We start from the raw sequence: 12,457 nt of genomic DNA, 5'->3' as shown, positions 1-12,457 counted from the left end.
CTGCCGGCCAGGGAGCAACCCACATGGCGAAGCCGACCTCGCCTGTCTCACCCACTGCTCACCTTCAGCAGTGTATTTCATCAGCCTGCCTGTTCTGTTCCCTGATCTGTCTCCGGTGAATCCTCTCACCGTCCCGCGCATCTGGCCTGTACCCCGGCTCTTATATAAAAATAAATAAATCTTTAAAAAAAAAAAAGGGGGGGGGGAGAACAAGAACTGGGGTCCAAGCCGGAGCGGGGGGGGGGGGGGGGGGTTGGTGAGAGGATTCATGTGGGTAGCTCCCTGGCCAGGGATTGAACTCGTGCTGCAGCAGCAACACAGCGCTTCATAGTTTGCATCTTAGTCTTAACCCCTGGCGCCACCAGGGAGCCCCTTAAATAACTAAACAAACAAGCAAACAAACAAACAAATAAATCTTTAAGAATGAAATAAAACAAAACAAAGTCTTCACCTTCCATCTTGGTGTGGTGGGGGGGAGGGGAGGTTTGTGGGATATCTGGACGACCATTCACCTTTGTGCTGTGCTAGCTAGCATTCCCACAGATGCTTCCTAGTCACATGAGCTGAAACCCTTCCCTGCCCGCCCCCACCCCCACTGCATCTGCATCTGGGTTTTCTAAGAACCCACCACTCCAGGTGGCACAGTTGAGGAACAAGGAAATGGCACTGGCACGGTACCGTTCTGTTTTTAGTTTTTTGTTTTTTTTCTTTTGGTAAAGAAATTTTACTTACTTACTTACTTACTTACTTACTTACTTACTTACTTACTTTTTTAAGGTTCATTTTATTTATACAAGAGCCTGCGTACAGGCCAGCCAGATGCGCGGTGGGTGGGTGGGTGGGTGGGTGGGGCCGTGTGTGTGTGTGTGTGTGTGTGTGTGTGTGTGTGTGTGTGTGTGTTCACCGGAGATAGAGCGGGGAACAGAACAGGCAGAGTGACGAAACGCACTGCTGAGGGGAGCGGCGGGCGAGATAGGAGAGAGAGGTCGGCTTGCCATGAGACCGGCGGTAGGGGTCAAACCGTCACTGCAGAGGCTGCAGCTTCACAGCGCTGCGCTCAACCGCCTGCGCCACCAGGGAGGCCCCTTGCCTTTTTTTTTTTTTTTTTTTTTTTTAAGATTTATTTATGCACGCATGCAGGAACTGGGGTACAGGCCAGAGATGCGGGGGAGGGTGAGAGCATTCACCGGAGACAGAGTGGGGAACAGAACAGGCTGACTGACCGACTGACTGACTGACTGACTGACTGACTGACTGACTGACTGACAAATATGCTGCTGAGGGGAGCTGCGGGTGAGACAGGACAAGGTCTGCTGCACCATCTGGGTTAGCCGCCTGGAAAATCGTGTTCCAGAGGCGGCAGGTAGCCAGCTTCACCCCTTGGGCCACCAGGGAGGTCCAGCGCTGTATCTTTAACCCTGTGCCACCAGGGAGGCCCTAGCACTGTGAAATTTTGAATAAAGTATTTCCACCTCAAAGTCCGCACGTGAGTTAACCACTTTACGGATAAATAATCAACCTGTCTGCCATCTTGTTGAACGTGATCACTTTCCCCTTCCCCCGATTTTACCCCCTACGCTTTGTGGCACCGCATTAACAGGTGGGTAGGTAGGTAGGTAGGTAGGTAGGTAGGTAGGTAGTTAGGTCCCTTGAATCATCTGTATGCATGCACACGTACCTCCCCCACCCGCAACACCCCCACCAAAAGGAAAGGAAAACGGCTTTTCGACAAACACCGGATGCCACAGATCATGCCATAGGACGAGGCCTGAGGCGGTAGATCCTGCGGTTGACTGACCCCATGAGAACAGCTCCATCACCACCCCCACCCCACCTCCTATCATAAGAGCTCCCTTAAGCTTGGCTTGGCCAGACTAAAAGCCACAGTGTGTATGGGGGGCTGGGAGCAGGGGTAGTCAGTTCGGTCCTGGCTGGCAGGCAAGATAGGTGAGTGGTCTCCCTGGCTGGGTCTATCTAGCAGACCTCACTTTTCTGCCTCTCATTTGTGTCTTGGGTCCAAAAGGGTGAGAGCTGCTGCTTAAGGGCAATGGGAACGGAACGGAACGGAAGCTACAGAAACCACCAGGTGAGGGCCTCCCTGGTGGCACAGGGGCTTACGTTTCACCACTACGAAGCTATCAAGCTATCGGCACCCATGGCAGCACGAGTTCGATCCCCGGCCAGGGAGCTGACCCACATGGCTGCCTGGCACAGTGGACCTCTCCTGTCTCTCCTGCTGCTGCTGCTGCTGCTGCTGCTGCTGCTGCTGCTGCTGCTGCTGCTGCTGCTGTTGCTGCTGCTGCTGCTGCTGCTGCTGCTGCTGCTGCTCCCCTCAGCAGCGTTGCACGGGCAGGAAGTTACGGTGCAGGATCTCTATGATTCGAGCAGACGGGTGAAGGAGGAGTCCTGGAGCCCTCGGTGGCTTTTCCAGGCTTTTATTGAATTTACCAGGTACACGGCAGGTAAGGGGAAGGGGGGGGAGGGGGGAAGGGTTGCACGCGGGCGGGAGGCTGGCTGGTCTCCCAGCCCCCAGCGAGTCTTCACTCTTTCTGGGCTGCTGTCCGGCCTTCTCTGGTGGCCTCTGCTCTTCCTTTCTTCTCTTTCGTTCCCTTAGTGTCCCCGTGACAACGCCCTTCTAAGCCCAGTCTCAGCCCAGGTGTACCCACTTATGTATGCCCCCACACCCTACTCCAGGTGCCAGCCATCAGGCATGCCTTCAGGGCCGCAGATCCATCATCAGTCCTAATGGCGGGAGGGCAGAAAAGCCTGACGCTTGTTCATTTACCCAACAAGCGTCTTTCAGTCAGTCAATCCTGCCCGTTCTGCTCCCCCACTCTCACCACCACCACCACCACCACCACCACCTCCTACACACACACACACACACACACACACACACACACACACACACACACACACCCCACGCCCCTGCCCCGCCCCACCCCACCCCTCTGGCCTACACCCCAGCTCTTGTATGCGTAAATAAATAACACCAAATCTTTTTCCTAAAGATGCATACAAGAACTGGGGTACAAGCCAGAGATGCTGGGGGGGGGGGGGGGGGCGGCGGGTGAGAGGATTCACCAGAGACAGAGTGGGAAAAGAGAACAGGCAGATGGACTGAAATACACTGCTGAGGTGTAAGGGCAGGAATGGGCACAGGGCAGGTTTTCTGTGATCCCATGCAGACACGGTAAAGGAGGAGTCAGAGTCCTGGAGCCCTCGGTGACTTTTGCAGGCTTTTATTTGGATTTACCAGGTGCACCACGGCAGGCAAGGGTGCTGGGGGGCTGGGAGGCCTCCCAGCCCCCCAGGAAGTCTTTTTTTTTTTTTTTTTAAAGATTTATTTACTTTATTTTTATTTATACAAGCACTGGGTACAGTCAGAAGCACGGGAGGGTGAGAGAATTCACCAGAGCCAGAGCAGGGAGCAGAGCAGGCAGAAGGACCAAAGTACACTGCTGAGGGGAGCAGCGGGCGGCAGGAGAGGTCTGCGCGCCATGTGGGACCCTCCTCGGTGGCCGGGGAGCAGCCGGGGATCGAACTGGTGCCTCAGAGGCTGCGGGCAGCTTCGCAACCCAGCGCTCAACCGCTGCACCACCGGGGAGGCCCCCCCAGCAAGTCTTCACTCTATCTGGGCTCTCCGGCCTTCTCTCGGCTTCTGCTCTCGCGTGGTTCTGCTTCTGCTTCTCTGCTTCTCTTCGCTCGGCTTCTGCTGACGTCCCCGCGCCGCCGCCCCTGAAAGCCCAGTCTCAGCCCCGGGTGAATCCCATCTACATAGGCCCAGACCCTATTCCAGGTGCCCGCCATCAGGCATGCATTCGGGACCACAGGGCTCCGTCCTCTATCCTAATGGCGGGAGGGCAGAAAACCCTGATACTTCTTACCTTACCCTACATGAGGGGAGCAGCAGGCGAGTCAGCAGAGGTCTGCTGCGCCATGCGGGTCACCTCCCTGGCCGGCCGGGAAATGGAACTCATGCTGCAGTGGCTGCGCACAGCTTCATAGGTTGCGTCTTAAGCCCTTGCTCCACCAGGGAGACCCCAAATAACAACAAATCTTAAAGAAAAAAGAAACTGCCAGGCAGGTGAAACCTCTCAGAGGGATTCTTCTTTTACAATTTTCCACAAACTGGGTGTCGCGCCGGTGGAGCTCACTTCGGACTCCTCCAGGTGGCGCCTAGCATCCTGCCACCTGTCCCCATCCTTTTTTACAGGAATCCTGTGTGAGCACATGGGTTTCCTACCCCGCCCACCAAATTAGGGGCGGGGGTGGGGGGGGGGGGGGGCTCTGACCTGTCCTTGGGGAGACTGGGTTGGGGGGAACTCTGTGCCCATGACACCCAGTGTAAGGAAAATGAGTAAATCAGGCTACTTTTCGCCTTCCACACAACAGACAGCCTGTACGTTGCAACGCTATGTTTTCCAACATTTGGGCATCTAGCAAGCAACAGGTTTGCAACAAAGTATCGGCTGTGCGGCTATGGGCTCTTCACGGTGTGAAGGGGGCTTGGGCAGTGGAAGCGCTGTTCTGCCTCTCTCAGCATGGGAGTCCCTCTGGCTCTGCCTGCCCACCTGCCTGTAGGGCCCCCCACCCCCACCCCCGTCTCAGCATGAAAGGAAGGAATGCAAAAATATGCCAGAGGCGCCACAATTCCTTCCTCTGCGAGAACTGACAATGAACCTAGCCGGCCTGCAATGTTTGCAGGACACCCAGCCTTTCCCGGGGGAAGCGGGTGGGCTCAGGCCAGGGAGCAGAGATGGAGAGCACTCTCTAGAAGAGCATGGGAAGGCGAGTGGTGATTACCGAAAGAAGACCTGCCACCAGGGCAGAGTGCCAAAGAGCGGACACTTTGGTTTTTTTTTTTTTTTTTTCTGTTGTTTCACGGTTGAAGAGAATTGCACAGATCGCCGGCCCTCGCCCGACGCCGCTGCCGCCTGGCCTGCGGAAGCCGAGGACCATACACCCTCCCCCCACCCCCACCCACCCAGCGAGGGGGACTCGAGGGGGGGGGTGGGGGGGGGGTTGGCACTGGAGCCGGGGAGGGCGGTGGCCTGGGAGGAGACGCCAGCTCAGGCCTACCTAGGTCAAACCTCCGCCTTTCTCCGGAGGCGAGGGAGGAGCGCGCTCTACATTTGAATGGGAAACGCTCCCCCCCCCCCCCCCCGTGGGGCCCACACCTCCCCGTTCGTCCCCCTCCCCCAGAGAGTCTACTGTTCCTCCTAAAGTGCTGGGGGCTTGGGGGTGTGTTCCTCAGTCAGGCACAACGTTGGGCTTTGCTGCCACGCAATCTGCATTTTCACAGGACCACCCCCTCCCCCACGCCAAGTGAATCCTCTCTCTGTCCATTCCTTTGAGTAGCAAGGCTCTAGGGATCTAGTAGCAAGGTTAACATGGGTGAGTATTCCTCTCCGGCGCCTCTCCCCGCCCCGCCCCGCCCCTCCCTCAATCTTGCATGATAGGTTTCATCCGCAGCCGTTTTAATGAACGTGATTATCTTCAGGAATTAGGACCTGGCGATGAGAGAACGACAACAAAAAACCTTTAAGGTAGCGAAGTGAAAAAAATCGCAAAAATGCAAGGGAGTTTGGGACTCCCTGGTGGCGCAAGGGGTTAAGCACCACACCATGAAGCAGTCCACAGCCTCTGCAGCACAAGTTCTCCATCCCCCGGCTGGCCAGGGAGCAACCCACATGGCGAGGCAGACCTCTCCTCCTGTCTTGCCCCCTGCTCCCCCCGCGCCCCCCCAACAGCAGTGTGTTTCAGTCCGTCTGCCTGTTCTGCTCCCCACTCTGTCTCCGGTGAACCCTCTCACCTTCCCCTCCGCCCCCCATCTCTGGCCCGTACCCCAGCTCTTGTATGCATAAATCAATCAATGAATTAATAAATCTTAAAAAAAAAATCCAAGCGAGTTTATTTTAAAGACGGAGATGCATTTATTCAACGACTCAGGAACTATGGGCACCTGACCGGTGGAAAGGGGGTTAGTTCTGCCTCTCTCAGAGTTGGAGTCTCTCTTGCTCTGCCCGCCCGCCCGCCCGCCCGCACGCCCGCACGCCTGTCTCAGCATTGAAGGACTGCAAAAATATGCCGAGAGTTCCACGATTCTCCTGTCCTCTGCGAGAAATGACAGTGACTCTACTGGGTCTGGGATGCATGACAGACGTCAAGGTCATGAAAGAGGGAATTATCTCAGGCTGAGGTCACCTGCCTATGGGGGTGGGGGGGGGAGGTCTGGAGGCCGGCGGCGACCCCATCTTCCTTCCTTTGGGAAATTGGAAAAGATGAGCCCATTGTTGCGGGGGTAGGAGAAAATAACATCCTGGTTCCATTTGGAAACACATTGGTGGGGGGGTCGGGTGCTGCAGCTTCTGAGTCAGCAGAGGGGTTGAAGGCCAAGTTAGTGAAAGGTTCGGCAGGGAAAGACGAGGAGGAGGAGGAGGACGGCGAGATTTATCAGCAGCATTCTCGTCCTTAGGTGGGCTTCCTACCAGATGCTTCTTCGCCCTAGCAACTCTGGTCCCTGCCAGACCTTTCAGTTAGGTTTGGTAAGAAGTCTTGCTGGTCCTCACACAGCGCCTCCATGCGGGGTCTGTAGTTTTTGTTTGTTTGTTTTTCTTTTTTAAAAGATTTATTTATTTATTTATTTATGCATACAAGAACTGGGGTACAGGCCAGAGGCATGGGAGGTGAGAGGATTCACAGGAGACAGAGTGGGGAACAGAACAGGCAGATTGATGGAAATACACTGCTGAAGGGAGCAGCGGGCAAGTCACGAGAGGTCTGCTGGGGATCGAACTCGGGCAGCAGTGGCGGTGGGTGGATAGCTTCATAGGTTCCTTCTTAAACCCTTGCGTGACCGGGGAGGCCCCGGAAGCCCTCTTTAAGAAGCACCCCCTTACTGGCAGATAGGCCAATTCCTCACTGACCCCTCTTTTGAATGACGTGAAAATAACTTCTAGAAGATCTTTATGCGGTCACAGCTTTTCGATTGACTCTTCATCCCTGAAATGGATCATCATGACTATTTCGTGGGGAACTTCCCCCCCCCATACATTTTTTATTTATTTTTTAATTTTTTATTTGTTTATACAAGCACTGGGTACAGTCAGAAGTGCGGGGGGGGGGGGGGGGGGTGAGAGAATTCACCAGAGCCAGAGGGCAGAGCAGAGCAGGCAGACTTGATACAGTTAACAAGTTTGTCCTTTCCCCATTTCTTGCAATTCCCCCTTATCTAGCATTAAGAGGACTAACAGCTTGTCTTTCCCATTTGTTGCAGCTCCCCCCTGCCCTTTGAGAAGAAAAACAAGCTGGCGCTCACCGGTTTCCGTGCAGACACCTTCCCCTTCCCTTAATGAATGAGTTGACACCCATGGGCCTCTGAAGACTCCTTCCCCATCTCTGTGCTGACACTTTCCCCCTCCCCTTGATGAAAACCAGCTGGTACCCATCCATCTCCGTGTTGAGCTGGCGCCCACCTGTCTCCGTGTGGACCTCTTCCTCCTCCCCTTCGCGAACCCCTGCCCCTCTCCCCCTAGTATAAATACCCCTGCCCACTGCCAAAGGGCAGGACGGCGGTCTTGTGGACATGAGTCTGCCGCCCTCCTCATTTGTCGACCAATAAAACCGCTTTCCTTTTCCTCAAACTCGGTTTCCTTTTATTGGCTGAGGGAAACTGAGGCCGGCATTCGGTAACAGACTGACGAAGTACACTGCTGAGGGGAGCAGCGGGCGGCAGGAGAGGTCTGCGCGCCATGCGGGACCCTCGCCCGCCCGGGGATCAAATCGGCCGGCGCTGCAGAAGCTGCGGGCAGCTTTGCAACCCAGCGCTCAACCGCTGCGACGCCGGGGAGGCCCCCCGGAAGTAGTTCTTAATCCCGTCACACAGACGCCTTCATCCATAAGCCTTTTGGACTAAAACCAGACTGATTCCATTATTCATTCCTTCTCTGGCTCTTCTTGTGGCTTTTCTTCGATCTTTCGGGAGACTTTGAGTGGCTCCTGCATCTGTGACTGCGATGATGACCTGGTGATTTGGAACGGGATCTGTGCCGTCTATCTCGGGTCCAACGGCGATGTCCTCTTGGACTTCTGCTCTGATGCCTTTCTTGGCGAGGGGAGGGTCTCCTCCTTTTGGGAGACCGACTCTGCCTTCTTGGAGACTGGCTCCTACTCCTCTTATAGCGCAGTGTGGGAGAGCGCCAGGGTCTGTCTACGTCTCGGTGGCTCCTGCGGCAGTGATCAGGTGATGGTTCCCATTGCTCAGCTTCCTCTAGTACATAGCGTTTCTGCAGCCGTGGGAGAACGATGTCACAGACTCTCTCACTGTGCAGCAGTTCATCAATAAACTCATCTACATGCATCAGTTCAAATTCTCCGTTGGGTTTCTGGATCTTGATTTTTCTGTAGTCATTATACAGAGGCTCCAAGTACTTGTAGCAGTCAGTTGCAGTGCCTGTCAGCCTCATGTAAAGTGCTCCCACCATGCGGACATACTTGAAGTCTTCATTTTTGATAAACTGTACAATGATGTCCTTCTCTGGTTGAATCTGAAGCATCTTCAAGGTCAAACATAGAAAGGGAGTTGGCTTTATGTTGCCACCATAGATGCCACCCACAAACCTTAACTCCATGGCTTTATCTACTGCAAGTTCAGCTGTAAGTCCAAAGCACTCTTCTTTCCAGTATTTGGACTCATAGATTCGCGTTCGAATGATCTTCTCCACCAGATATTGAGGGTTGGTGCCGTGGATACTGTGCGCATCCTTCACTGTACAGTTCGCCATTTCAGAATGCCTTCAGTTCTATTTCCGTCGGGTCCTTTAATACGTCACATCCGGACTTTTGGGAAAAAAACGAAGAGAGAGAGGGAGAGATGGGAAAAAAATTAAACAGTTTAAGCGACCATCTCGAAACTGGAAACAAAGGGTGGTTATTTTTTTAAAAAGAAAGACAAGGAGTGGCGCCTGCAACATCACAAACGACCGGTATAGGCAGCCTGGCAGTTGGTGGGCTTGATGTTGGTTTGAAGAGGAGGTGTTGGGTGTTGGGGGGGGGGGGGGCCTGTGAGGAAAGTTTCCTCGGGCCTTCCCTTTCAGCGATAAGCGGTGAGGGTCCCCACCAGACAGAGGCCTTTTGGTTCTATCCCAAGGGGGCAGGTTCATGGTAAAAAAGGGAAGGGAAGTTAGGGATGCTCGCACAGACACAAGTGGCAGAGAGAGCTGCCCCTGTAAGGGACGGGTTTGTTTAAAAGAGAGGCCTGCCTAGTCACAGGTGGGCAGTATTGCTTGTGCTGCTTTGCCAAGAGTGGGAGGGAGGGAGGGAGGCAGGGAGGCAGGGAGGCATGAAGGGATCAGGCCGGTGAAGAGAAACACCTGCATAGTCAGCCGGTTGGCGGGTGGGTGGGTGGGTCGGTCGGTCGCAGGCAGGCGGGACAGGCAGGCAGTACAGCCACTGTGGCACCTTGCCAGTGCAGAGAAGGCACTGACAAAGAAGTCTTCATCGCCTCGCGGAGAGGTTCATTTCTTTGTGGGACTGTTAACTGCTGTGAAGTTCATTCTCTCTAGGGCTGGCTGGCACCTAAGCATTTTTCCCTCTATATGAGGCCGGGTCGATGGGGAAGGGCCGGGGTGATTGTTTAACAATGGCTCTCTCCATCTCCCTGTCCCCACCTGGTCTGTGCTTCCCCTCCCCATTGTTTGACGACAATGTGACAATGTCTTCTGGGCCTTGTGATGCCTCTGAGACATAGGGCAAGTTAGGGTCATTAGGCAGTTTTGCAGGAGGGGACCTCTGAAGAGTTTAGGAAGGCTTCAGAGATAAGGACAACTAGAGGAATGTACCTAATTCCACTGGGAACAATAAACATCCCAGGACCAAGGACAACATTGTGAACGCTGGCTTTGGTTTCCCCCAGGTGATAAAGGGAGGTGGAGTTTGGGGAAATGGAGAGTGGTTTAATTTATGGACAAATTAGGAGGGCAGCAGACTCATGTCTGGAAGACCACCGTCCTCCCCTTTGTCAGAGTGCAGGGATATTTATGCAAGGGGGAGGATGAGAAGGGGTCAGCACTGAGACTGGTGGGCACCAGCCTGTTTTTCTTCAATAGCTGATGTTGAACTTTCTCTTCCCTAAAATGCAGGGGTGCTCATCTGGGAGGCTGGGCCATAAAGATAAATCTATCAAACAAGGGGGAAGATGCAACAAATGGGGAGGGACACACCTGTTAGATAAGGAAGGTAAAGATCCCCCGCTCAGTAGCAGGTTAAGTGAGAAAGCCTAGAGCTAACCAATCACAAAGACACTGGTGGAGCTTTAGAATAATGAGGGAAAGAAGGTATATATTCCCTGAGACACGACTCCACTTTGGCTTCCTTGCCCCTCCCTGGCCTGGTTTCATGGCCTGGGAGTCCTACTTCATTTCTGTTCTTTTTCTCCTCAAAAAAATTTTTCTTTCTCTAAACAAACCTGCCTCTTCTCGCTTGCTTGCCTGAGCGTCTGCGAAGGTCCTGCTGCGGCTTCATGACACACCAACCCGTGGTGGTCTGGTGGCTGGGACTTGGCGCTGCACCTGCAGCCTGGGATCTGTTCCTGGCTGGGAGACTAGGCCTGACAATTCCAGTATCACCTCCTTCCCCAAACTTTCTAGTCTTATCCTCCATGATCATGGCTTGGGGTTCGACTTCAGCTGAGCCACAAATACAGTATCTCGGCTTTAAAAATAACACCAGTATCCCTGCCTCAGAATATATCTTTAAAATCTCACGGGGATCTGGAAGAGGCAGCGCATCGAATCTGTAAATGGCATTAGGGGATGTGGCCATTTTATTTATTTTTTTAATATTCATTTATGCATACAAGAACTGGGGTACAGGCCAGAAAGGTGGGGGTGGGGGTAGGGGTGGTGATAGGATTCACCAGAGACAGAGTGGGGAACAGAGCAGGCAGATGGACTGAAGTACACTGCTGAGGGGAGCAGCGGGCGAGACAGGAGAGGTCTGCTGCGCCATGTGGGTAGCTCCTTGGCCGGGGATCGAACTCGTGCTGCAGTGGCTGTGGATTGCTTCATAGGTTGCGTCTTAACCCCTTGCGCCACCATGGAGGCCCGATGTGGCCGTTTTAACGTGAGTCTTTTAGTATTCAGCGCGTGTCTATATGTGTGTGCGTGTGCGTGTGTGTGTGTGTCTGTCCTGTCTGTCTCTCTCTCTCCTCTTTGGAGCTTTTTTTTTTTTTTTTTTTTTTTTTTTGTGGGACCCTCGCCAGTGGCCAGGGAATCACTGCAGAGGCTTTAGGCAGCCTCAAGCAACCCAGCGCTCAACCGCTGCGCCACCAGGGGAGGCCCCTCTTTGGAGCTTGATGAGTCACTCCACCGAAATCCCAGGAGGCTTACTTCCTGGCGGTTGAAACAGATGGTGTCATGGAACAAGGACCCCTCCCCCCCAAACACACACACACACACACACACACACACACACACACACACACACACACACACACACACGTGCGCGCGCACTCTAAATCCCATCGTGAGTCTAAGCGACTCCAGGCCAGCCAGCCAGCCATCCACCCAAACCCACCCAACCCCGCCCAACCTCCTGGCATAAACCAAAGGCACTTTTATTGCGAGGAATGTTCTGAGGGCTTTCAGGTTTCCTCCCAGCAGATGGGCTCTGCTGGTTTATTTATGTAACTGTTTATGATGCGCTTCACCAAGACTGCACTGATCCCACAAGATTATCATCCAGCTGGGCAAAGCGGGAAATCAGGACGGCTCTTGGATAGATGAAAACACACCCTAAGGGCATGTGCATGATCATGAGCCTGATAGCCAGGTGGTGGTGGCGGCGGCGGCGGCGGCGGCGGCGGCGGCGGCAGCCGCGATGGGGGAGGGGGGCTCCAATCCGGATCTCTCGCAGTCTCTCGGGATTAAATTTATTTATTTACACATACAAGAGCTGGGGTGCAGGCAAGAGGTGTGTGTGTGGGCGGGGGGGCGTGGGTGGTGGTGAAGGAATTCACCAGAAAAGAGTGAAGAACAGAAAAGGAGGACTAATTGAAATACACTGCTAAGGGAAGCAGCGGGTGAGATGGGAGATTGCTCTGTTTTGCATTTCCGGAAATTCTTGCTAGCCCCTATTGATGGCCAGGTTCCCATGGCAACCCCATTGGTTCCCCTGCCCCCTCTTCTTAAGCTAATTTGCATCTCCCAGCGTTGTTTAGCTGAGCTAGGTGCCCAGACCAAGTCTTCCCTTAATGAAATGATATAAAACACTCCCCACACCCCCGCACCCCCAGCTCTGCCTCCCACATTGGGTGCCACCAAGGAAACCCTCAATAACCATGTGTTTTCGAACTGGGGTACAGGCGAGAGGTGTGGGGTGGGGGGTGAGAGGGCCCACCAGAAACAGAGTGGGAAACAAAACAACAGATGTAGTGAAATACATTGCCGAGGGAAGC

At 54.0% G+C, this 12,457-nt stretch overlaps 1 protein-coding gene across 1 annotated transcript; it reads right to left on the bottom strand.

Annotated features, from left to right (window-relative positions):
- Positions 1-3,239: 3,239 nt before the first annotated feature.
- LOC311187977 (pre-mRNA-splicing factor 38A-like) lies at positions 3,240-12,426 on the bottom strand. The gene has a single exon (XM_084259755.1). It carries the CDS (start codon positions 8,784-8,786, stop codon positions 7,935-7,937), a length of 852 nt encoding a protein of 283 aa, XP_084115881.1. The 5' UTR covers positions 8,787-12,426; the 3' UTR covers positions 3,240-7,934.
- Positions 12,427-12,457: the final 31 nt, after the last annotated feature.

This window comes from Talpa europaea (assembly GCF_964194135.1).
Source record: "Talpa europaea genome assembly, contig: HAP1_SCAFFOLD_92, whole genome shotgun sequence".
NCBI lineage: Eukaryota > Metazoa > Chordata > Mammalia > Eulipotyphla > Talpidae > Talpa > Talpa europaea.
The sequence above is the reverse complement of the archived record's forward strand: the minus strand, read 5'-3'. Positions and strand labels throughout refer to the sequence as shown.